Raw genomic sequence first — 27,664 nt, 5'->3', positions numbered from 1 at the left:
TGCATATCCAGTTAAAATCAACCCCACACTGATGAGACCCATCAAGGTCGAAACAGCTGTCTGTGGGTGGTTTTCTGGGTATGCACCTTAACCCTGGCTGTGCTCAAAGCTGTGACCATGCAGCAAGCTTAAGCCTATAGGGAACCATGTTAAAAATGTTTTTTGAGGCAAAAAGTGACACTGTGTGCTCATTTGCATGTCATTTCCCAGAATCCCTTGCTGCAGTGGAAGTGCTGTATGCTGGGTGATAATGGGGAAAGGCGGGGTTGCAGACCTGCCTAAGACATGCAGATGAGCATACAGTTGTATTTGCATATATATATATATATATATATATACACACACACACACACACACACACACACACACTTTTTGAGGGGGGGTGGGGGTGGATTAATTTGTTGCCCCAGAATTGCACTATTATTTGCCTTGATACACATTCTCTTGGGAATCCTCTATTTATTTAAAAATTTCACCAATCAAGCAATTTGTGTCAATTTTAAATGTAAAAAATGTGAAGACTGAACTTAAAGGGGTCAAGGGTCAAAAATAAGTCACCTTGAATCATGTGATTTGTGGCATGGTTATAGTGAAATTCAAGAGGTCTTGCTCCACAACGTGTATAAAAAAAATATAGAAAAAGAAGAATGGGGGATACAAACTAATGAAGAGAAGGTAACCCCCCGCCCCCCAAAACAGAGAGAAAAGCCTTCCTTTAACAATGTTAAAACATAACCTTTATTCCTTTGTAATAAGCGCGTTTCGCCAATCGGCTTCATCGGAGGCAGAGCCCGTTCTTTGCATGAGAGGGACGTTTATAGTGTATTTGTTGTGATGGTAACCCTTTCTGTGTCAGTCTCGCTCGTGCTATTACAGAGTTCTTACTGACATTTAATGAGAATTGTATGTATAGCGCTGTGTACACTAACAGCACTATAACATAAATAAATTATCATTTTCTTTTTATTCATATTATATGTAAGGGTATTGCTATCTATTGAAAAACTCATTAATGTCTTACAGAGCAGGAATGTGGAGAGATCAGGTCTTTTGCTGCTTTTCAAAGATTAGGGGACTAGTGGGGAAGCCTTGGGAATTACTTGGCAATAGCCCAGGCATATCTCCTCTGCAGTAGTGTGACATACTGTTTGTAGACCCTGGGGAATGGGACAGATTAATGCAGCTTCCATAAAAAGAAACTAAAGAGATTATTAAAAAATTCCAGCCCATGAGCGTCACTGACCCTTTTAGTATCTATCACCAATCCATTATACACTGTATATATAGCAAATAAAAAGATCACTTGTGAGCACATTCACATGTCTTAGACAGGTCTGCAACCCTGTCTTTCACCATTATCACCTAGTATACAGTGCTTCCACTGCAGCAAGGGATTATGGGAAATGACATGCAAACGAGCACACCGTGTCACCTTTTGCCTGGGAACCCTTCACCCACCATAACTTAAAATGTGTGTGTGTGTGTATATATTTATGTGTATATATATGTGTATATATGTGTATATATATATATATATATATATATATATATATATATATATATATATATATATATATAGAAAAAAGGAGGAGAGAGCGCACGCCCATAGCGTAAAATTGTATATTTAATGAGGGGAAGTGGAGGAGGGGGTAAAAAATGCACTTACAAAAGTACAATAAAATCAAGCATTGCGTGATATAATCACCACCATCCGGTTAGTGCTGCATCATCTTGGGGCAGTCCCAATCTTGCAATATACAGGATCGACGTCCCAGCGGGTATCCAGGGCAGGTAATGCTGTGTACAATTTTACGCTATGGGCGTGCGCTCTCTCCTCCTTTTTTCCTTTTAGATTCCCTGTGGACGTGGTTTGTCCATATTGAGAGCAGCCGGAGACCCTCTACACCAGCACCCACAATTTCTTTGGACTTATTTTGAGGACTGGTTTACCACTTTTATGCTTTTTCCTATACATGTTGTTATTTAGTTATATGTATTATTCTTTATATGGTTTATAGGTTTTATATAGATTTGTGTTAGATTTAAATATTTAAGTCATTCAATATAATTAGTTAACACTGTGTAAATATAATATTATTTATAGTAAGTTTACACATATACACTGGATTAACCATAAGCAGAGGCGCTGCTTTCTTTTTCTGTTTGTTATATATATATATATATATATATATATATATATATATATATATATTGTGATACCATCACTGTGCTATGGGACTTTCCAACGCACAGAGAGTTAATCTCCCTAGAGAAGCCATCAACAGCTGCTGGCAAATTAAACAAGCTGAACTCCTGATTGCTCATGGAGTTTGAATGAACAAGGAAGTGTTTTAAGACAGACACAGAGCTGCAATGCTGAGAGAGACTGTTGTGTGGACAGAGATGAGTTCTCCCCAGCTGTGGAAGCTGGAACAGCACCCTAGGCTCGCTGGACGGTGATCGCGGAGCCTGTTGGGACTGCCTGGGTTGTTAATACCAGGAAGAAGGAAGGACGAGAGACCATGCTGAAGTGGGAATGTCCTGTCGTTAACATTGGACTTACAGAGGCGAGATTCTCTGAGCTCTCAAGGGGCTGAGCTCCCCTAGGAAGGAAGGATGCGAGACCGTGTTGAAGCGGGGATGTCTGCTCCAAACCCTGGAGTAACAGATAAGTGAAACACTTAAAAAACTGTTTTGAGGTGGTAACCAGCTTAGCTGTCCATCCAGGTAGTAAGGGTTAAAGCTGAATGTGTAGTTATCTCCTAAGAGGAGTAGGAGTTTATTTTATGATTTTGTTTTGACCTAAAGGTACGGTGGGCCTGTTAGTGTATTATTTATCCCTGTAAATAAACCCCATATAGAGAAAAGAGAGAGAGAAAGAGAGAGATTTCCCTGAGGAAGGTCCTGTGTTTAGAACCGAAACATTGGGCTAAAATGTACCACTTTTCACCATACAACTATGTTGACTACATATAGTCAACATAGTTGTATGGTGAAAAGTGGTACATCTTAGTCCAATGTTTCGGTCCTAAACACAGGACCTTCCTCAGGGAGATCTCTCGCTTTCTCTTTTCTCTATATGGGGTTTATTTACAGGGATAAATAATACACTAACAGGCCCACCGTCCCTCTATATTATATAGAGCAGTTGGCACTCCCACAGGCTATAGTAAAGGTTGGTGCTCATCCCATAAGTATAGCATAAGTAATATTAACTGGATTGGAGTCCGGCAGAAAAGAGACAGCACATAAGCATGAGATATCCAAAAGAATGTATTGTGGCGATTGGCACACACAGCCAACGTTTCACTGCCTTGAGAAAGGTCCCTCTGTGAGGACCGAAACGTCGGCTGTGTGTGCCACTTACCACAATACAATCGTTTGGATATCTCATGCTTGTGTGCTGTCTCCTTCCTGCCAGACTCCAATCCAGGTACTATTACACATACATATATATATACACAGTATATATATATGTAGCCGGGTCCCCCTCTGCTCGGCGACACCCCCCTCCTCGTTACCTCTGCCCGAGAGCGATGGTGAGTGCTGCCGGCGCCAAGCGGCAGAAACGCCAGAGTTTTTGGAGGGTGGGGGCCAAGCAGGGAGCGCTCCTGTGCGCCGGAGACTCCGCGGCGGCCCGACAATGCAGGGCGTCGCCATATTGTCCTTTGCGCATGCGCAGTGCGGGAGGTAGAGGTGGCAGCCACTAGAGTGCTTGCGCATGCGCAGTGATCGCGCGGGCAGCCTAGCCAACCAGAGGAGGGCTCTAAGCAGGGACTACAAGTCCCATGAGCCTTAGGGGACCCTACGTGACGCCAGGGAGACAATAGGGCTGTAGGATCTCCCTGCAGAGGGAATAGATACATTTCGCGGGGCTGAGAAGCACGTTCGTCGGAGCCAGGAGAGGCTAGGGGAAGGAGGTGAGGGTGCAGGAGTGAGTGACTCCTGCACTAGGCCAGCAGCTCCTCTAGGCCCCAGTTAGCCCTGAGCCACCCAGTAGGTTGTATTGCTTCAGGGACAGGCCCCAGGTTAGGGACCCTGCCACTTACTATTACAGTGCTAGTTAGGGACACAGCGGATGCTGCGTTTCCCATCCGGAGGCTTGGGATCAAGCCTACTCCTTAGAGAGAGAGGGACTGTACCAAGGGTGGACCGCCCTGACCGATCATCTCCCCGGAGGAACCGGACATCGCTAGGAAGGTCGTCGGATCCTTTGCGAAGACCCTTTAACGCCCAGGTGGCGTCGCACTGGGCAGGTAACGTTACGCACGTGCAAACACGAGTACTCGCACATAGTGGCAGCGCTGACCACGGGACAAGGCGGGTTATACTGTGGACACGGTGTGGGGGTACACGTGGTGGGTGTGGGGATTACGTTATATCCTAATGCAGTGCTAACATTGAATGTGATTGGTATAAGTTATGCGCATATATGTAGTAAAGCCTGTCCTGTTTTACAACCGTGTGCTTACCGTGATTGTTTCCTGTGAGGGCCTCCTCCCACTCCGTTGGGATCCCTCCCAGGTGGAGGCGTTGCACCACGAGATTGTTATATGTATGTACCCCAGGCTCCCCGAGCGGAGGCTTAGGCTCCTGAGAGCCATACAGGTATACACAGCAGTAGTAGCGTCTGTATTCACAGGGAGTACCCATTACACACAAACATTATATATATATATATATATATATATATATATATATATAATCAAAAAATAAATAGATGATACCGTTCTGTGGCTAACGAAATGCTTTTATTTGTGCGAGCTTTCGAGATACACTGATCTCTTCTTCCGGCGATGTTACAATGAATGAAGCAAGCAAAGGGAATACTTAAAAACAGTGTCTCTTGGAATGTTATCTGTGCTTGTCCTTCCCCTGGTGTGGATGAGATTTCTGGCTAGAGGTGTTAAATGGTTCCTGAAAGAAAGTGATGTAAGAGTGTTTGTGTGTGTGTGTGTGTATCTGTGTGAATATAAATGAATGGAGAGCCCACAGTGTATACAGTGCTTTGCAAAAGGGGTGTGTGGAGTGGGAGTTAATAAAAATGGTGTGGGTAGGTGTGGAAATGTGGGAGATAGTGGCATAACTAAAAGTGTGTGTGGATACTATCTGGTCCCTATTGGTGTATAGGGATGGAAAAACAAGGAGTATTGGTATGTGTAAGAGACAGCTGTGTGTGCAAACATATAACACAGTATGTACAGACATGGTCTTTAGCGCTCATGGGAAGAGAGTTCACTTGTGTCAGTAATGACTCATAAAATGTCGATCTCTGTTTAGGCCACCGTTAAGTGTCCCGAACAGTTGCATAAATTTGTATTCATGCAACCGTCTCTCTTTCGGTGTTTTAAGATTACCTTTGAGTATGGCAACCCTCAGATCGTTCATCTTATGGCCAGAGTCAGAGAAATGCACAAATAAAAGCATTTCATTAGCCACAGAACGGTATCATCGATTTATTTTTTGATTATTGAAGCTCAGCTAACACGGTACTGATACCTCTACATGTATATATATATATATATATATATATGTATATATATATATATATCTTGTTGCGTTTACTTTCTTTTATGTTTTTCTAAAGAGTCGTTTTTCATTCTAAATCTGAAATCCAGGAGTCTCCTGGAACGATAGTGCTCTAGTTTTAACACTAGAAGCACTTGGTTCAGTAAATATTGACCTTTAATGTCTTGGAACTTTTTGAGCGGACATCATGGTCACTGACAACAAAAGGCAGCAAGTAAAGAGAATAGCACGTTATGACAGTATTCCCCAGCTTCACTGACTCATCTGCAGTGATGTTGCCAACAGTAATTTTTACTTTTAAAAACTGTAGATTCATCAGAGGTCATTAACTACTGAAGTAGAGGGCACAGTGACCAACCCGTGACATTCATTTGGAATGGCCTGAGTCCACCCCCATCCGCAAAATTGTTTATTTTACCTGTAATTTGAAGATGGAAAATCAGTCTATGTTGGGATTTTTTAAATGGTTATTAATAAAAACGGTGTCATTTTTTCAGTGCCCCAATATATAAGGCCGAGTCCAGTGTATAATCCCAGAGGCAGTAAACCTAGTATTCCTATATGCTGGCTATGAGACTACACTAAGCATGTTGCAGTGGGGGAATAATTTGCCACTTGCTACTTACCCGGCAGGAGGGGTCACATGGCGGGGCCCCATTCGAGACTGTAGATGAGGAGGACTCTGGTTGGTGATGGAAGTCCAGGTTGATATGTGCTGGGGAAATAGCCACTGCTGGATGGAGAACATCTGAGTGGGAGCACTTTCTCTGAGCTGAGTGACCCTGTTGTCATGAAAATTCAAGCTTCATTAGCCATTTTGTCATCCTGCAATTGTAGCTATAATTCTCCATCTCACAATATATCTTAAACTGTGGTCTATAAAAATCAAAAATAGGGCAGCCATACACAACTCGCCTTGTGTTTCAATATCAAGGTAGAGATGCATCAAGGCTGATATCTCAGCCCCTAAATGGAAGATGTGTGTTTTTAGTATAGTTTGTACGAGTTCCAGAATATGCTATGATAATGGTTCCCAAACCGTGGCACAAGTATCCCTGCACCCAATGTGGCATAAAGTGGTACTTAATACTTCTGTGGCATCTGAACCATAACCTGCTGTGTGATACAGGAAGAGCCAAACAAAGAAGGCAAATACAATATTTACTGTATACAATACATCTTTTTTTAGTAAAATTGCAATAACTTACCAAAAGTATGCTACACTTATAGTGCCGGCGACTGTCGCCGGCACTATAAGCGCAGCCTATGGGGGAAAGGTAAATTTAGCTAAAATAAAAAAATGCTGAGACACCACTGTAAATAATTGTTGGTAAAGAATAGCAGTGTTTCTGTGTTATAGTGGCACATACTGTAACTGCTATGTTACCTGGGCAGTGGTTGAAGTGTGATGGTACTAGGAGGCACAAAATAGTACTACTTTCTTATTTTCACATCAAGAGTGCCACTACTTTACTTATTTACAATCTGACAATTCCACTTTGTTTTTTAAGGGGGTTTATTTTAGGAAGCCTCATCTTTCTACTTTCACAGCAAAACTCTTTCTAAAATACAGTCAAAAGTGCCTTGCCCATATGTTGAATAAACAATTATTGATCTTTTTAAATCTGGCTCAGTATCGCAACTTTTTAAGCAATTTTGACTACTGTACATTGTTTATATTGTACTTGGGTAGCTTTGTCACAAAAATCTGTAGTGTGTTTGTGGTGCACAACACAACACAAAATCCTAATAGTCAGAGATAGGTTCAACCAGTGATAGTTCTGCAGCTCTCATTCTACAAATCAATCACTGCATTTGTCTTGGAAACATTGAATGGAATCTGGGTACAAAACCGGGGCAGGCTAAGTCTGTGCATTACAATCAGATCATCTCCTCGAGTAGTTACTGGATTTTCACATACAGGCTGTTGTGCAGTTCTTATTCTTAATTAAATAATCGAAAGCAGTGCAAGCAACTGCCTCAATACCCAAAAATGGTGGCTATTAAATCTACTGATTACAAAAAGCTGATGTTGGAAGTGTAGTAGTTGTGAAATATAAATAATATATCCCTCATCGTAACTATGGAATGCAAATGCATGTATGTGTTGCAAGGGTCCCTCCGGTCTCGTCTCCCGGTTCCTTTCTCCCTTGCGTGTGTGCTGCTGCGAGGGGCGACCGCGTTGCCTGGGGCTCCTGGCGACATCAGTGGAGGCTCGCGCATGGGCAGAAGCGACACGGTGGCCATCTTGCGTTTGACTTTAGGCTCGCGCGTGTGCAGACGCGATGTGGCGGCCATTACAGGGAGTGAGAAGAGGCGCTCCATAGTCAGGGACATCCCCCAGTTCACACATGCGCAGTTAGCAGCGGCGGCCATTACAGATCATGCACGCGGCCCTAATGTTAAAGAGCACTGCAAAGAACTACAATACCGAGCAGCCTCTGGGGACTGCCCTATGATCCCTGTCACATGCAGCCAGACAGCCAATAGGGCTTGCAGCTTCTCCTGCTGGACAAAGATACAATGTTGCGCACAGACCATGCGAGTCAGTTGGTGATGGATAAGGTAGGGGGAGGTTGTGTAGGGAGCAAGTGGCTTCTTACACTAGGCCAGGTTACCCCCTAGGCCCCAGCTAGGCCCAACTCACCTTCAGTTTGTGGCTGCTTTAGGGAAGACCCCTTAGGGAGGGACTTTGCCCTGTTAGCAGTCAGCTTAGTCAGGGACAAGGCTGCCGTGCTGCGTGCTCTGAGCAAAGAAGGGTCAGTGTGCAAGGAATCATTCTCTGCAGAGCAGAGACTGTCTGAGCGGTGAGCTCGCTCAGAAGGAGACCATCCACCTGGAGAAGGACGTCAGCGCTGAGGCTTCAACGCTGGACACAGACGGGTCCTCTTCCATTGTTCTGCAGTACCCGGTTGCAGGAACACCGGGCAGGTATTATCCAAATCACCAAGTGCACCACCTATACACTTTATCTTAGTGGGCAGCGCTGTTGTGGGACTTATGGGTACAAGGACTTTGGGAATACAGTGTGGGGTTAAGGCCCTGCGAGGCGGAGGATAGTTGTGCTTAGTAGTGTTACAGGGTGACACTGAAGTTATGTACTGTTGATGCCATATTGTTGATGCATGTGTATTGTGTTTATCTGCCCATATAGTAAACCTGTGTTATATATACCTTTGGTGTATGTGGTTAATATATGTGGGGCCTGTGTTGGGGACTTTCTACACTCCTAGAATCCTGCACAGGTGGAGGCGCTGTATATTGTAAGATCGTTCCAGAGGATTCACCCCAGGCTCTCACTGGCGGAGGCTCAGGCCTCCGTCGAAGCCTAATAGGTAAAAGCACCACACACCTGGTAACATACATATAGGTTCCCCCTCACATGCACTCTGTCTGCGATTGGGGGTGGGGGAATATGCGTTACATAGGATTACATCAAGTTAATAACCATATATATACACATATGCATAATGCAGTAATCATACATGCATTTGCATTCCATAGTTACTATGAGGGATATATTATTTATATTTCACTCAATGATTAATAGTTGTTACAGCATCTTTCATCTCAAAAATGCCTTTCATTATGTACTATATTGAATTGATTTAAAATATAAATTCTGAGGATTTACGAACTCTATATACATTCTATACTTGTGGTATTTAATAGTTTAACAAGTTTATTACCTTCTCATGAATTAGTAATGTAACAATTTTTCGTTATATTATGTTTTTATTTTTACAACAGGCGTCACAATTAATATATTGCTAGCTACTATACTCATTTGTCTTGCTGGATCTTATCTTAAAATCCAAAAGATCGTGTTACTTCGCATTCAATATAATATACTATACAACACGTCCAGCATTTGCATGTATTATATTGCATTGTTATGCAATGCAACTGCTATAAATATCATCTTTACAGGGAGGACGGTCACTCTTTGACAAAGCGCAAACAGCGCGAAACGCGTTAGAGTGGCCTCTACCATTCCTGGAAGATGATTTTTATTGTACGGTTATGGTAGATCAATACATTTTTGTTCCGTGATCCAGTCTCCATCCGTTTTTGCAGTTGTGCACCGCTCCTTTCTTCCCCAGTGGGAGTACATCTGGCTACTTGCTTTCCTCTGACGTGTGCATGCCGATGCCAGGGACTCGTGGAAGCTATCTTGTGGAGGTTGTGAGGAATCAATTTCCTTATGACTTATTCCTCTAACTCGCAGCTTACTCCAGGTGACACTAGCCCCTAGCCCGTTGGGATCTGCCCCTGCATCACAGCTGTGATTGCACCGACAGCTCCTTGGGTAACATCGTGGGACTTGTGTCTTTTCCTTAATAGGATTTATTCATACGGCACATTAATTATATGACTACACCACTTACCTCTGGCTTGGGTAAGGACATTTATTTTTGTTGCCCACATCTATTATTGTTGTTTTTCTGATGCACTGATAATCGACTTTTGTTCTGGAATTCGCTAAGGGCTTACATATAGCTGTGGCCCCCAGAGTCTGTGACCATACATGATCCACCCTCCCTCTACCAGTTTCTTATTCTTGAGGTGGGCAATATTGGTTCTTCTTACCTTGTTTCCAAGCTGTCTGCTGTCTTGTCGGGAGTTGCTGGGCATATATAGGGAGGGCAAGGAGGAATTGTAGGACTTGAGGTTGGGCACTTTGTTCCTATCCATAGAGGAAGAGGAATGTGGCCTCAGGCCCCCACAGGTAGTTTCCATAATACGGCTGTTACTGACTCGGCCAAGGCTGTTGGACTTGCTCTCTCGTCGTTGGTACTCAATGGGAGACTGTAGGGCTGAAAATAGAGACACTGAAAGTTATTCCCCCCTGTGGTGTGACCCAGTACTGTCATTGCATCCCCCATTTATCAGCTATCACCAATTCTTCTCAACCACTTTGCACATATCCTGTCGCTAGTGCTCTATGAGTACAATCAAATTGACATAAGTAATGAAATGGTTGCCTAATCCAAAAGGAGACAGATGAACTGTGAAAATCAAAGTTTAATCTTAGCCATTCAAATATTACTCCGGTCTCTTACAGACCATCTCCCAAACCCTAGAAACAATCTACATTGTTTAATACTGAATATATATCTATTAAAGCCCCTTCTCCTTAGAGAAAATATTGTATTTTTATTTTTCCAAAACAGATTGTTGCTAAGTCTACAGTGTTGGTTTTGTGAAATCCGGCATTTTATTGGTGTTTGCAGGGTTGGAAATGCTTTAGAATTGGGCACTTGTGGTTAGCATTTCTCATTATTTTGTGTCGATGTTTCAAGCGTTACTTAAGTAATAATCCCAGAAGAACTTGCCAATAATGCCCTGGCTGGAAGAGTTGAAGGCCTGAGGCGAAGCCGAGGGACTTTAACAAAGCCAGGGCATTATTTGCCAGTAATGTCCTGTTCTGAGGGGATTATTACTATTATAGGCATTTTTCATAAAATAAAAGACACTTTTGTAAACATATATAACTCGGAACTACGCTGATGCACCTGTGTAGGAAAAAGAAGTAAAGTAGCAAATGAGAGGGGAGAGAGGTGGTGGTGGGGGGGGCGGAAAGAGAGAGAGATGAGGGGGGGGGAAGAAGAGAGAGAGATGGGGGGAGAAGAAAGAGGTGAGGGGGCGAGGGAGGAGGAGAGAGGTAAGAGTGGGGGAGAAGAGATAGGTGAGGGGGGATTGAGAGAGGTGGAGGAGGGGAGAAGAGGAGAAGGGAGGTGGGGGGAGCGAGGTGAGGAGGGAGCGAGGTGAGGGGGGAAGCAAGGTGATGGAGCGAGGTGAGGGAGAGCGGTGGAGGAGGGGGAGGGAAGAGAGAGAGGTGGAGGAGGGGGGAAAGAGAGAGGTGGAGGAGGGGGGAAAGAGAGAGGTGGAGGAGGGGGGAAAGAGAGAGGTGGAGGAGGGGGGGAAGAGAGAGGTGGAGGAGGGGGGAAGAGAAAGAGGTGGAGGAGGGGGGGAACAGAGAGGTGGAGGAGGGGGGAAGAGAGAGAGGTGGAGGAGGGCGGATAGAGAGAGCTGAGGGGGGAGAGAGAGGTGAGGGGGGAGCGAGAGGTGAGGGGGAGAGAGAGAGAGGTGAGGGGGGAGAGAGCGGTGAGGGGGGAGAGAGGTGAGGGGGGGAGAGAGGTGAGGGGGGGAAAGAGGTGAGGGGGGGAAAGAGGTGAGGGGGGGAGAGAGAGGTGAGGGGGGGAGAGAGAGGTGAGGGGGGGAGAGAGAGGTGAGGGGGATGAGGGGGTCAGGAATGGCAGAGGTGTTGAGGGGGGGGGGGAAAGGGATGGGGTGGAGAAGAGGGGACGGGGAGAGGTGGGTGAAGGGGAGAATGGGAAGAGAAGTTGGGGGGCAGTGATTTTAACTACAAACTTTAAAAAAAATGACCTTAGCAGAAACTATACAAGTGGTGGAAGAAATATTACTTTGTTGCAAGTAACAAACTTACTATTTGGGACCCGCCAGCTTCTGACAGCACTAGCAGCTGTGAGAGAGAGAGCCTGCATGTGCTTTGAGAGAGAGAGCCTGCATGTGCTGAAAGAAAGAGCCTGAATGTGCTGCCGTGCTGTGAGAAGAGAGGAACAGAGATGCGGGCTCCACCTGCATCTCTGAAAGGTGAGTTGGCAAGGTGCCAAAAATTCCGGGCATAATGCCCAGAATTCTAACCAATCAGAGAGCAGGGATTTCAGTAATGCCCGGAATTTTACTGCTTTAGCCTATAATATGCATCAGTGTATCAAGTTGCTGTTCTCAAATTTTCTTTTCTTTACTGGTGCCAGTGAGCATTATATTGAGTGGTTATAGACGGAGTAAAGAGAGCGCCAATATTATAATGCCATGCATCCAGATTTTGGTAATTGAAAATGGAGTTTTACGTTTTGGAGAAGTGTCTTAATACACACTTACTTCGTTTATTATGTCATCTTATCATATTATGTCATATTTTCAATAGCACATGTCTGTCTAAGCACAGCAGAACTGGAGCAAGTGGCCCAAAGCCTGACGTGCAATCATGTGACAGACTTCGAGCATCATAAAGGCCTCGTGCATGCCACCAAAACTACTACAGAAGAAGTTTAGCGCAGTATTAATGGCCTTTACAATAGGCTTGGCCTCCTCAACAACCCAATCATCATAGTCTACAGAAGCACAATGTAAAAGAAAAAATCCTAGTCAAAGAAATTCTCCACAGGTGGGGAACTAGACAGGAAGGCCCCTAGGTTGTGCACTCAGTTACCCAAAATGTTAGTGTTAAGGTGTTCACGTAGTGAAAGTAATTAGAGAATGAAATTCAGTAATCAACTATGTACTAGAGTATATACCGTGAGGAATGTAGCTATAGGAATGATAAATTCCTGGTGGGTGTATTAGTAGAGGATAAAAAAAAAGTGTTTAATAGTACAAACTAAAATAAAACAGGGACAGGCAATAGCATGTAGATTGTGGGGTATGTATCTACAATGGTGTGTAAAATGAACACTTGGAAAATAAAACAAATCACCAGGTCATCTGAAAGGGTCTGTTAATTGGTGAAAAATAAATCAGCTCTACAGCCCACAGGTGGGCCGTGGGTGTATGGTTGGTAGCTGATGGGGAGAAAAAATATGTATAAGTATATGTATAAGTAATTACCGGGCAGTGTATCTAACTGATGTACTTGTACCTCTATACTAAGAGGGATATTAGAGATGTTGTCTCTAAACAGCCGTGTGACTCGAGTACGAGCCCCCCAAAAATTACCCAATACTCATAAAGAGCAAGAGTAGGGTAAAGGTGAAGGTAGCCCTAATAGCGGTAGCTAGATGAGTCTACTCTCAGTAGGGTGATTAGGTGCTGTGCGCAATGCTTTGTAGGTAATGTGTTCTCTACGCAATAACAGTGGGTCTACATGATTCACAGAAAAACCTGTGAATAAGCAGTAAGTCTGCCAGGTTTAACACAGAATCACTGATTGTGCGTAATACCCTGCAGTTACTATGATCTCAAGAACGAGATCTGCAGAGCTGTGTTGTCCAGAAATATACCCGCAGACAGGCGGTATAGCCACCAATTTAACACAGATTGTTCATTACATATCTTGTAAGGCTGCGTGGTTCCGAGACAGAACCGCAAGCGGGTGGTGTCATCACCAGATTAACACCAATTGCTGTTGTATGTGGTCAGCGCAAAAAAAACCATTGTGTAGTATATTAAAAATATTATTTATAATGTGAGGGTGAGTATTGCACGTACATCAAAAAAAAGGGTTAATAGCATGACATGTTAGGGACATGTTACCACTCGGCAGGCACAGCAGTACACAAACACAGGTTACTTAGACGTCCTCCCTCAAGCTGCTGGTATGACGAAGTACGAAAGTACGAAACGCGTAGGAGAGGGCGCGTTCCTTCATCTTTTACATATATCCCCATTGCGGCTTTATATTTGAACATTTGTTTCATTGTGGGACTTGTCTGGGACTCGTTCGACCACTCGATCGCATATCGCCAAGGAGTGACGCATCAAAGACGCGACCGGCCGAGAGACGCCGCCGGATGACGTCACACGCTAGCGTGGACTAACCAGGAAGTAACGCGGCGATCAACCCTTCTGAACCACCGCTGGGAGCTCCTTGAACACGCGGGAAGGTTCCCCAATGCTGAGCTGTACATGCCGATTCTGGATACCAGCAGCTTGAGGGAGGACGTCTAAGTAACCTGTGTTCGTGTACTGCTGTGCCTGCCGTGTGGTAACATGTCCCTAACATGTCATGCTATTAACCCTTTTTTTTGATGTACGTGCAATACTCACCCTCACATTATAAATAATATTTTTAATATACTACACAATGGTTTTTTTGCGCTGTCTTTTCTTTGTTTTCATGTAGCCTGGTGTTTGAGCCATTCCCATTGACCAGCAGCACAAAACCTCACCTATCAGGTTGTATTGTATAACCCAGGAGGGCGCAAACTTTTTTCCCTGCGCCCCCCTGCCGGCTGTCCCCTCACTCCCACGCCCCCCCCAACCCCAACTTACCCGCACTCCGGCGTAATGACGTCACGTTGCCATAGCAACGTGACGTCACATGACCTCGCAGCGTCATTTTGACGCCGCGTTGCCATGGCGACGCAGGGAGGAAGCCGCCGGAGCCACGGTAAGTGAGGTTTACAGAGGCCCTGCAGCTCCCCCGGCACTTAATTTAAGTGCCTTCGGGAAGCGCGCGGGGCCTCTGTAAACCCCGCGCCCCCCGTTGGCAGTCTCGCGCCCCCCCTGGGGGTCGTGCCCCACAGTTTGCGCACCGCTGGTATAACCCATATTTAAGTCACTATTTTATATCACAGATCACTTATGAGCGCAAGTTTTTTGTTTTCACTTGTTGTATGTGGTGCCTTGCAGGTTTTGTAGTATCTATAGCAATATCTGCAGGCTATGCGGATCACAGATATATCTGGCAAATTACCAACAAATTACTAATCAGTTGCCCGGTATCAGCCAAAACCAGACCTCTGTAGGGGAGGGGCAGATGAAAACAAGTGTAGTCCTGTTAGTGAGGCTTGCCTAAGCCTCATTAAGTGAGATGCCTAGTAGCGACCAAATAGTATTAAATTCCCTACATACATAACCCTACAATCAAAGGAGGGTAGGGGTAGGGAAAAAGTGAAGGTAACCTTATCAGTGTGGCCAAGCTGATAAAAATACATTTGCATAAGACATCTGTAACAGGGATTTATCCCTGTTTCAATAAAAGTCTCTAGTGGTCAGAGAAATTCATCAGAGATCTGGTTAATTGCAGCTAGTCAATTAACCAGCTCCACCTGTAAAAAAACCCTGCTGGGGACAGACCAAGAGAGACTGCTTAGCACACAACTGTGCTGACAGTGGAGAGAGTCTTAAGCACACACCAGGGCTGTGTGCTGACAACAGACTTCCTGGGAGCAGCAGGACTGCAACGCCTGCATGTGAAGAGAACCTGGAGAAACCGGAGATGCCGGACCAGCACAGTCAGATAAGACTTTCATATATATTGTTCCCTGGTAATTTGTTATATGTTTAGGACTGGGAACTGGCCTATCCAGCCAGTCAGATAGTTAGGGCATATACTGTTTACTTAGTCTCCAAAGTGGAGTAGGCTTTCTTTTTATGTTTTGTATGCTGAACATTGTTTAAAGGGACAGGCTACATAAAGCCATGTTTTAATTTCCCCAAAACTGTCTCCATGTGTGTGTACCTTTGCACATGCCTCTTACAACACCTAAAATATAAATGCTCATGGGACACACTAATAAACAAAAAACATGTCAAATGGAATGCACTGATAGTCCACAGAATAAACAAACCTCCTACCTTATATTTTGACATATATGACTTGATTGATCTCCAGCATGACTACTACTCACCATTGAGGAAGTTGCGTTGACTATCCAGGATCTGCCCAATGTCTCTAACCCAAGCCATTCTGATCTCTGGAGAGGACGCCTGCAATACAAATCGGACCAAGCTCCTGTCCGTACCTCGTGATGTCAGTAAAAATTTACAGGGGTCATTATCCACAGGTTCTTCAATACCAAGGCCGCTGACCTGTAGTGTGCAATAAGAGCACAAATTCAAAATCTGCACCTATTCTACCGGATCCCCAACTCGAACCCCCCATCTCTTTGTACCAAATAAACCAGAGGATTTTCCAACATACACAGCTGCTAAAAGAATGGCTAATCTAAAGTAACTTGTCATGAATTGTCTTAATTGTCCTCAAGGACAGCATCCCTACTGAGTGCTGAGTAACCGGAACCGGCATTTTTACATCACTAGCTCTAGCGAGAGTTCGACTGGGACTCCAGTGAGGCAGTCAATAGGACGCTGGTAGGATCGAGACGAGGAAGCTTAGGACTCCGGCAACGAGTGTAGAACCCACGCGCACCAGCTGGTCTTGAGAAGACACCCCGGGGACTCCAGAAGTATCAGCCGGAGATGAAAGGCAGCCGCCTATAAATCAAGTCCTTGGTACATGTGTATTACCTACCTATGGCCTGAAAGTAGGATTCTGATTTTTGCCAGGCGTGTGGAGTGGATTTTATCAAAATGTCACACGTGATTGTTTTTTAATGTTTATTAAATGTATTTTTTTTCATTTTACTTTCTTGCTTTATTCCTACCTCTGAAGATTTCATTATCAGTTCATTATTTGGTTAATTATCTTTATCGCATGCAATATCACACTATGTATGGCATGTTTTTCTCTTTACATATACTGAGATTCACCTGGTTGAATCTACATCATCGGAGTGACTGCACATTACAATTAAGGACAGTATACATGGTTATACTATTCGGACAATTTGTATGTATATGTGTTTTGTTTTCATCTCGGGTTGCATTGGCAAAATTTGCTTTCATTGCTTTCATTGTATTATATAGTTATTAGCATTAGGCGCCGCACAGTATGTTTTTCTATGAGTTGTCTTAGTGCAATAACAACACACAACAAATCATTCTCGGAGGCTTTTTCCTGTCTCTTTAATATGCTTATGCATGTCACCTAACAGTCTGCCAAATAACCTATAAATAATTGCATCAAGCTTCTTCATGATGACCCAAATCCTAAAAATATTATTTGTTCTCTCCACAGTCTCAAAGACCCAGCAGCAGCAGCAGCAGCAGCAGCAGCAGCAGCAGCAGCAGCAGCAGCAGCAGCACTGCGATCACTCTTTAGTGCAGGGCTGCGCAAACTGGTGGGGGGCGCAAGATTTTCTAGGGGGGGTGTGATGGTTACAGAGGCCCCGCGCTCTTCCCCAAGGCATTTAAATTAAATGCCAGGGGATGCGTGATGCCTCTGAAACTCCCTTACCTGCACTCTGCCGGCGCTGCAACAACGCGTCGACATGGCAACGCGGCGCCAAATTATTCAGCCGGGTCATGTGACGTGTCGCGATGACAACGCGCGTCAATTGATGCTGCGGAGTCATGTGATCTGCTGGGTCATTTGACGCTGAGTCCTAGGACAGGGGGGGCGCGAGTGCTGGGGCTATCAGGAAGGGGGGGCGCAGCTCGGGAACTTTGAGCACCCCTGCTCTAGTGTATGAGGCTAAATCAGACACAGGACATGGTGCTGGGCGCAGTTTACGAACCGGCTACGAGTACAAACTCACCGCATCCATCCAAAAATTAACAGCTATGGAAAAGCTACTGCTGTGTGGAGACAATGGAGTAATCTCAGTGCGAAATCCATTAGCTGTGTGGGAGCCCTGTAATGGAGTCTGAGTGCTGCACTAGTCTGCTGTGCACCCAATGCATAGTCATTGTCTCTGAATCAATCTGCATGGGTGATGAGCCTGTGATGTCACCCAATACTGCGTTTCGCTGTCAAGCTTCATCAGGGACTTGACCATGGCTGTTCATTTTTGGTCGTATTAGGTGAGCTTGTTCTGGTAACCGGTTCGTAAGCTCAGACAGGCACCATGTTCTGCGAGTCTGATTTTGCCTAATACACAAGACAGTGATTATAGTGCTGCTGCTACTGTTGGGACTTTGCGACTTTTTTAAGTTGCAGTCCCAGTAGCTTCGTACAACTGGTATGGGGGTCACTTTCACCTTACATTGCAGCGGTGTGGTGGAACATACATGCATGGATACACTTACGGTAGAGCAGTTTATTGATATTTGTAGCTGAGTGATATCATTATCTCTTCCCCTTTCCCCTATGGCTCTGTGTTGGCACATTTATTATTTATTTATAAAATGTTTTTAGGAAGTAATGTCCTGGGCACATAGTTATAATGACAAATACATGGTTCCAAATACATAGTTAACATTAAGTGAAAAGGGTTATACAGTACATTATATACAAGACATCGCACGCACAGTTGAAGATTATATATTATAGGCGTATACAACAGTTACAGACCAGATTAAAATGTGAGACAGCCTTAGTTTTGAAGGAATTTAGACTGGTGTGCTAATAGTACCCGGGTACAGCTTCTCATACCTCCTGAGGGGACATTACATTTACCCCTCATGATCTATGGTTCTCCGAGTCATACTGATTATCCATATCCTGGTTTATTGTTGGAGTATTGCTGGGTAATATGTCTGTGATGTATATGTTTTAGAGTTTTATTTGTCTGGATCACCGCAGATACCCCTTGGTAATACATTTTTTTTTATATTTTTGCATTATGCGCGAGTGCCCAATTTCTGGAGATTCCGGGACCCCGTCTCTTGGGGTTACCTGTTCTAGTTTAGATGTTAGGTCAGCGTAATGTGATGTTGGCCTAGCTACGTCTTTTGCTTGGACACTCACTTTGATGTTGTTTTTAAAGATGTACCCAGGCAGCGAGAATCCTTTCTTTTTGTCGATAGGTTCACTAAAGATGATGATCTGTTCAAAGAGGAAGACCCTGCGCTCCTTGCTGCGTGTCAGGAAGTTGCTTTCCTGCTCTGCCACTACAAATGTGTCTTGTTGCAGCAGCTTCCCCTGAGCGGTAATCTTTCCCTACAGTAAGTAGAAAAGTAGAGTTGAGTTCTATCCAGTCTTACTACATATACTTGGCTTGGAAAGTATAAATGTATCCATTACATACAGTAATCAGGGCTCATTCCATACAGTCATAGCTCCTACACCTTCCCAGGGAAACATCAAAGAAACACATTTCTCACCATATATCACAAATACCTCAGGGACACATAGTTCCTGTGCTCTCCTTCAGAGATGTCATGCCCACTCTGGTAGAAAATGTGATGATAGGTAGAAAGATCCTTCTACCTCCAACAGAGACATCATAGAGGGGGGAGCACTATCTCTGCCCACAGACAGCATAGATACAGAACTCATGTCCCCTCCGACAAAGAGCCATAGTTCACAATTTTTTTTCAGACACACACAGTCATTAACCCTCTCACAAAGACATCAGAAATGCATGCGTTACTGCTCAATCTCACCTATTGTTCCCACAGATATATCAGAAATTGTATATTCTCCAGTCAAACAAAAGAACAAGGCGCACAACGCACATAGTGTATTAAAGTATAAAATGTGACTTTATGGTTAAAAGTAAATAGTTCTGCGTACATCAAGTGAGAATAAACAAGCAGTTGGTATATAGGTTTTTGATGCGTTTAATTATTTTTGAACGCACCAAGTCTATTTCACTCATTGAAAAAGAAATACTCAAAGAGATTAAAACCTTAGAACCAATAGTGATTGACAAGGATTGTTCCAAAATTGAAGTGGAACTTCTTGCCAAATTAGAAAGCACAGGAGAAGAGATAGTTAAAAATAAACACGAGAAATTTCTAAGAGACAAAGCTGATTATGACAATGGGAGAGAAAGAGACTGGGCCAAAAAAGGTGAAAGAGGCAGAGTGGTAGACAAGATTTATATTCCTAATCACGGTGCCAGGAAAGACCAGCATATATCTGGTAATAGAGGCTCCGGTAGGAGAGGCCCTCCCAGACACCGTGGTTGGTCCAACTGTAGGAAACAGGATCATCATCAAAATAGATCTAGAGACAGAAGAGATGATCAAAAATATGTTAACCATAACTCCTATAATAGACAAAATAATACAGAAAAATATAGAGAGCCTAAGCCCATACCCCCTTCCCCCAGAGACAGATCAGAACCAACAAAACATGATAAAGAGATAACCAATAAACCTACTAATGATTCCCCCTCAGGCTCTCGTTTTTTAGAATTACTGAAAAGCAGATTCTCCCCGATGAAAGAGAAAAAGAAGGAGAAGAGACAGGAACATCTAAACAGTCCAACGAAAAAAACAAAAATAAAAAGATCACTACCAGACGAGGAACGAGAGCAGGATCCAAGGTCAAAGAGAAGGGACTCAAGTGTAGACCTGGGATCTCCTTAGATAAAGGCATCTTTAATTTATCTACAGTAATCCTGACACAAGATCAAAAAACCGTGCTGAATAGGGGTCTTAATTTCTCAAGGTTGAGTGGTCCTAATGGTTTCCAACTATACACAGACCTACACAAATTTGTGAGAAATATGACCCTGAAACGGCATTTTATTAAAAACAAGAACGAAGCTCCACAGGTGACAAATGTAATTGACTGTATACCAACTCTAAATGATTTAGACAATGAAAGTTTGGTTTGTAAACACACCTCCTTTAAAACAAGGTCAAAATTTTATCCTGCACAATCTAAAGGGCACCACATTGACACTTTTTTCAATATGGTGCATAATGATTTTACTAGATTGGTAAAAGATTTTAATATAGGGGATCTCAGACATAATTTGAATGTCAATGAGAATTTAGCTTTAAAATGTTTAAAAAACAATAAAGATCTGATAATCAGACAGGCTGATAAAGGGGGCGGAGTGGTCCTCCAAAATCGTAATGATTACGAAAAGGAGGCCCACCGCCTCCTTTATGATACATCCTTTTATAAGATATTGGATAAAGATCCTACAAAGGATTACATCACCCTCTTAAAGGGGTTGTTGGATGAAGCCTACAGTGATACTGTTTTAACGAAAGCTGAATTTGATTTTTTATTTAGAGACTCCCCCAAAATTCCAATTTTTTATCATTTGCCCAAAGTTCATAAGAACCGAACTAACCCACCAGGTCGCCCCATTATTTCGGGAATAGATTCCCTTACTGCGAATCTCTCACAATACGTAGACTTCTTCTTGCAAACATATGTGAGCCAACTGCCATCCTATTTGAAAGATACATCCTCTGTTCTCCTGACTTTTCAGGATTTTGAATGGAAGAGTACTTACAAATGGATTACATGTGATGTGCAAGCATTATACACTCACATTCCACATGATAAAGGTCTACAAGCAATTCAGTATTATTTACAGTCAGACACTACATTGCACCATCTCAATACTGAATTCATCTTGAAATCTATTGAGTTCATACTGACCCATAATTATTTTTTGTTCTTATCTGAATTTTTCTTACAGGTTTGCGGAACTGCAATGGGAACAAGATTCGCACTCAGCTTCGCAAACCTGTATATGGGTCAGTGGGAGGATCAAAACATCTGGAACAACAACCCCTTCAGCAGACAAGTAATCATCTGGCGTCGCTATATTGACGACATACTGTGTGTATGGGAGGGGGATGATTCTTCCATTTGTACCTTCCTGACATATTTGAATTCCAACGATAGGAACTTGATCTTTACACTTGTGTCTAACCCACTCAGTATCAATTTTTTGGATTTACAACTGACTGCATTGGACAATGGGAATGTTTCCACCAAGGTCTTTTTTAAAGAAATTGATGCCAACAATCTATTAATGGCAAGCAGCAACCACAAAAAATCGTGGATTGTGAATATTCCCTAGGGCCAATTTATTCGCATCAAACGAAACTGTAGTGGAGACGTTGATTTTGAGACACAGTCCAAAATACTTTTTGACAAGTTCCTAGAGAGGGGATATTCAAATGCAGATCTGACTAGAGACCTAAATACAGTTAGAAATATGGATAGGCAATTAATGTTAATACCAAAAGCTAAAAAAGAAGTAAGTAATTCCCAGAATAACCTAGTTGAAGTGCCTTTCATTACCACCTACAATTCAATGAACAAGAAAATTGAAAGAATTGTACAACGGCACTGGGCAATTTTATGCACTGATCCAATTTTAAATGACCATATTACACAAGTTCCTAAGTTTATATACAGAAGGGCCAAAAATCTTAAAAATACATTAGCCCCTAGTGATGTGGGTCATACCCACGCTAAGCCACTAACATGGCTTGGAGACAAACCCATAGGTAACTATCAGTGTGGAAAGTGTTCTATATGCAAATTTCTCCATCCAGAGAGAAAAACATTCAAGTCATTTACCACCGGTGAGAGTTTCGTGATTGACACTTTTATTAACTGTAATTCCACATATGTGGTATATATGATAAACTGTGAATGCGGCTTGCAATATATTGGCCGCACAAAACGATGCCTGAAAACCAGAATCCAGGAACACATTAGGAACATTAAAATAGGTTATGACAAACATAGTCTTTCCCGTCACTACGCACTTTATCACAATAAAGATCCCTCGAGTTTGCAATTTAAGGGGATTAAAGTGGTCCCCAAAGAAAGAAGGGGAGGTGACAGGATTAAAAGTCTCTCACAACAAGAGACCTTTTGGATATATCAAATTAATTCATTGAACCCTAAGGGGTTAAATGAAGATATTGATATTTGGTCATGATATTAGTTTCTGAAATATCTGAGTATTTATAAAGACATCCAATCCTTTTTATATGTAATATTACTGCTTTGTATCTAATTATGGCTTTTCTTTTCCAGAAGCTCCACTATTCATGCGCCGAAAATGTTTTTGAAATAAATCTGTTTTAGATTAAATAAATTTTATGCTTTTTTATACATTGATTGTTAATATGTTCTGTGAGACAGAGTATCACAGATTAAGAGCAATTTGCTACACCTGTAATTGATGATGTGGCAATTAGACACCGCATTTGTGATTGGGTGAAGTGTAGTATATATATATGTACCTGCCCCCTCATTATGCATACATTCCCTGAAGAAGTAACCCAGTGTTACGAAACGCGTTGGAAGAGAGGTGTCTATGCTCTTCTCCCCCATTCCTATGTGATTTTGGACACTATCTGTAAGCCGCTTCCTTAGCGCTATATTCCTCCCCGCTGCTGAACAGTACTGAACTGACACGCACGCTGTGCGTTCCACGAGAGGCATTGCGGAAGTGGAGGAGCGACTCGTGACGTCATCGCCGAGCGCAGAACGAGGAGTGGCGGCAAACGGTGCAGTGATCCACGAACGCTGATTCCTGTGGCTTCTTTACCACCCTGTGAGCTGTGTGCTGTGGGGCTTTCCACACAAGGGACTCATCCACCCACCATCCCTAAATGGAGGACGCTGCAAGGGACAGATGAGACGACTCCAGACCCATTGCATGCTGAGATCCATCCGAGGGTGTCGCACAGTGTCATCTCCTGGTGTGGTAAACCTATATACCAACTGCTTGTTTATTCTCACTTGATGTACGCAGAACTATTTACTTTTAACCATAAAGTCACATTTTATACTTTAATACACTATGTGCGTTGTGCGCCTTGTTCTTTTGTTTTTTGTTTAGTTCCTGGGGTGTCGAGCCACCTCCAAGAAAGGCTGCAGACCCACGATTAGTGCCAGATCCACATTTAAGGTCCACAACATTGTTTGTTTAATCACGGTGCACTGTTCACTTGATATTTGTTGTCACTAGTTATTAGCTGCGCACTATCACCCTTTTCTATTGTTAACACACAGTCATTAACCCTCTCACAAAGACATCAGAAATGCATGCGTTACTGCTCAATCTCACCTATTGTTCCCACAGATACATCAGAAATTGTATATTCTCCAGTCAGACAACACAACTTTTACCTCTCTCAAATGGATGTGAATGACACCAACATCAATAGCATCCACTCATCAGTTTCCCCCTACCTATGAAGATTCATAGACAGAAATACTATGACATGACTCTTTTAATGAAATAACACTAGGGAACTAATTTATTCCTCCCACATTGATGGCGAAACACATATCTCTTAACCCATCTAATTAAAATATCAAGGACACATATTTGCATTCATCACATACTGTATGGACATCAGGTATCTCTTCATACCTCCTCCCATAGAAGTATTAGGATAGGGGAACAGACACCACTCTTCATTAACTCCGCCCCGTATAGCGATAATGACACATACAAATCCCCAACTATGAAGAGGCCTCAGGGACAGATCCCCTCTTTGTCCCTCTCTCACGGATATCAGGCACATACCTCAAGCAAAAAGACAAAGATGCCAAAAGCTACTTCCAATGTGACAAAAATACACAGTGCAATACTTATACACCTATATATTCTCTTGAAAAAAAGGTAATTTAGTTTAACCCTTTGGCCAAAGCGTCTTAAGCCTGCTGCCACTTTCAAGGCAAGTCAAGAGAATATATAGGTACTGCACTGTGTATTTTTGTCACATTGAAAGTAGCTTTGGGCATCTTTGTCTGTTTTTTGTTGAATACATTTAGCCACGCCCACTAGCACTCCTTTTGACACTTATATATATATATATATTATGTGGTAATGGTAGGGGTTTCTCAGAGCTTGTTGGGTATCTGTGTGTTCATTAACATACCTCAAACCCCTGCAGCCGGCCAAGGTTCATCATGTCATTACAACGTTTGGGTACAAAACACATCACTTCCACTGCTTTCTACAAAACAAAGAGATGTGTTCAGAAAGTAACCCAGGAAAATCATCTCATTGTGTCGGATTTGTTTGACACCTTTTGCATTTGGATGGACAATCAATGCCTTTATTTTAAATTGATGCTGCTCTTCTTACAGGAAACATGATAATGCACTAAACAAGAGGGCAGACCACTTTATTAATCAATAAAGCAGCCCCCACACATACACACTTAGAAATATCACCTACATTCTCTCCATATTTAATGCATTTGACCTACCTCTAGTTCTGCTGTATCTTGTCCAGCTTTGCTGTAATATTTGAAAAAATCCTAATTTGGACGAAACAAACACAGTTTATGAAGCAATAGGACAACACTATCTAAAAAGGAACAGTCAGTTTACCCCAAAAAATATATATTCTGAATTAGTACCAAACTCCGAGACTATGTAAATCAGTGTGACAAGAAATGTGTACCGAGAGTGGTACACCAAAAAAGGATCCCCTTTAAATAGGCGCACTGCAGACCTGAATATAAAGACGGTCAGGGGTTGGATGTGTTGTATAAAAATAAACTTTATTAAATATCCATGTAATTAGTGCGCTGATCTGTGTCAAAGCTACTTTACATTTGTTACACCCAATTAAAGAGGTGTCAGTGCTGCCACAGGGCAGCACTCGCTACTCACTACCAAGACAGCGTACTTGTTTTAAATACAACTGATACCACCGTGCATATATATCTATGCTGTCTTGTATAGATACAGCTGCTCTGACTATCTTGGTCCCGCATGGTATGCCATATTTCCTCACTGCAGCAGTGTACGAGCAAGCAGCTCTGCGGCCACACGGGCATTACTTTACCCGATTCAATATCACCAATCAGCCCAGTACTACGCTTACTACCTTCACTACTCTTGTAACTATAGGTGCACAGCACCCTCGTACCTGCGCCCAGACTTAGACGCATACTATACCAGTGGACATATTACTAGAGCAAATACATTTTTTTGACACATGCACGCACTGATATACTACGCATACACATCCCGCAATACACTGGGTTCTTACTAAAAGGTGATCCGTAGTGATCCATAGGCACAGCACACTGTGTGTCACTATGTTCAATCACTACTAAACGTTTTTATCACATACCCAGTACTCCCTTTGCCCGTTATCCACCTAAAACGGGCCGTCCAGACAGTTACCTTCTCGCACTGTTCCGGCGCATGCGCAATGCGTACACAAACAGATACGTAATTATTTAACTTACATGACGCATGCGCAGTCTGCACATCGCGTGGATATGCTGCATGGATGTATTGCAAGTCTCGGTATAGCCTAAACCTACGAATTTGTCACAGGGTTAACATACCCATCTAGACTTCTGATAACAAAAGCATCCATTGAAACCAGAAAGGGAGACAGAATTAGTGGGAGCACATTGAGACGCCAGACGCAGTTTAGATAGACCAACAGTAGTCTACTATCATTCAGTGTATAGCACAGCACTATATACAGTTTTATATATACCATTACATGGATATTTAATAAAGTTTATTTTTATACAACACATCCAACCCCTGACCGTCTTTATATTCAGGTCTGCAGTGCGCCTATTTAAAGGGGATCCTTTTTGGTGTACCACTCTCGGTACACATTTCTTGTCTATCTAGCCTATCCCCAGGCAGCACGCCTCTACCAACTAGGGGTCTGAGCGAGGTCTCTCTCTATAGTTTTTTATGTAAATCAGTGTGCTGAATCTGTTATATCCCATTTGTCCCACGTTTTAAATAAACCTTATCCTTTTTGTCAGGTTTTCACCTGTTTTTGATTGATTGAGAGTTGGAAACACTGTTCGCATAATGTGATTGTCTAAACATTAGCCTCCAGGCCACTGGTAGTCAGTGATATCTTCCTGAAGCCCCCTCTGATTCATTAGTTCACCTCCAAGTCCAATACCGCCAGAAAAGAAAAAAAGCTGTCCCCCTGCAGAATCATTGCCAGTAATTAAAGGGAAAAGGTAGTATGACAAACAATGTCCCTTTTGCACTGGTCTTCAGGCAGGACTTTAAAGACAAACATCTCCTGGACAGCGGACCCAGATGGTAAGACTTGTACATGACCCCAAAGCCCGCAATGCTGCTCCCCCAACCACTCCCCAAAACATCCCGCAAATAAAGCACGCACACAAAGGTCTAGAGGTACAATGGCCGCGGCTTTTATTCAAATACAAGGTTAATGACGCTTAAATCACGGCCCGCCAGGTAAGGTCAATGATGCTTAAATCACGGCCCGCCAGGTAAGGTCAATGATGCTTAAATCATGGCCCGCTAGCCAAGACTGCCCAAAGTTCCAGCCGCTCAGCGGACCCGATGTCAGCTGTGAGGTGGGACCCAGGTACTCAAAGCACAATGATCCTTGCCCACTCGCCAACCATGCCACCACCAGGCATTAGCGTAACTGAGCCCCATCAGGCAAGGTTACCCTGCACTTACCCTCTAACCAGTCACCACCAGCGGGGTTATTTAACCCCTTAAAGTAACCCGGACTGCCAGACCCACTGAAACCTTCCAAACCGATCTGAAGGAAGATTAACTGAGTCAAACCGTGTCATAATCACCAGCACAAACGGGTCTACATTAATGCCAATGGACTGCTGATGCATGTCTAAGCATCCTTAACCTAAAGCTAGGCACCGCACCGGCCGTTAAGCTAAGGCAGGGGCCATTGGGCCTTTGCGGGTGCATTTTCGGCCATGGTACGCGCGCCGTCCGTCGGCGTGTCTAGGTGCGTGCCAGTGACGTCACAGAGCTGGTTCACCCACATTGGGCGAACCGCTCACGTGACCGGCCTGTCGCACCAAGAAATCAGTCTGAACTGATTTCTTTCGCAACGCGCGTCCGCTTCCGCGTGCACGCCGCATGGACGCGAACACTGCATTA

General features: G+C 43.4%; 1 protein-coding gene across 4 annotated transcripts in view; it reads right to left on the bottom strand.

Annotated features, from left to right (window-relative positions):
- Nucleotides 1-27,664, bottom strand: part of ARHGEF25 (Rho guanine nucleotide exchange factor 25) — a 248,073-nt gene that overhangs the window by 6,107 nt on the left and 214,302 nt on the right. For 2 of the 4 annotated variants that reach the window (XM_075591563.1, XM_075591565.1), the window contains 7 exons: nucleotides 25,000-25,050; nucleotides 24,667-24,744; nucleotides 18,809-19,000; nucleotides 15,909-16,089; nucleotides 10,120-10,346; nucleotides 6,156-6,311; nucleotides 2,564-2,656 (listed from right to left, as the gene is read on the bottom strand). In XM_075591563.1, the coding sequence (XP_075447678.1) occupies nucleotides 2,564-2,656; nucleotides 6,156-6,311; nucleotides 10,120-10,346; nucleotides 15,909-16,089; nucleotides 18,809-19,000; nucleotides 24,667-24,744; nucleotides 25,000-25,050 (978 nt within the window). The remainder of the gene's footprint in view (nucleotides 1-2,563; nucleotides 2,657-6,155; nucleotides 6,312-10,119; nucleotides 10,347-15,908; nucleotides 16,090-18,808; nucleotides 19,001-24,666; nucleotides 24,745-24,999; nucleotides 25,051-27,664) is intronic. The other 2 variants (XM_075591564.1, XM_075591566.1) reach the window with 1 other exon arrangement.

The sequence above is a fragment of the Ascaphus truei genome, chromosome 3, assembly GCF_040206685.1.
Source record: "Ascaphus truei isolate aAscTru1 chromosome 3, aAscTru1.hap1, whole genome shotgun sequence".
In the NCBI taxonomy this organism is placed as follows: Eukaryota; Metazoa; Chordata; class Amphibia; order Anura; family Ascaphidae; genus Ascaphus; species Ascaphus truei.
This window is presented reverse-complemented; position numbering and strand designations above follow the sequence as displayed.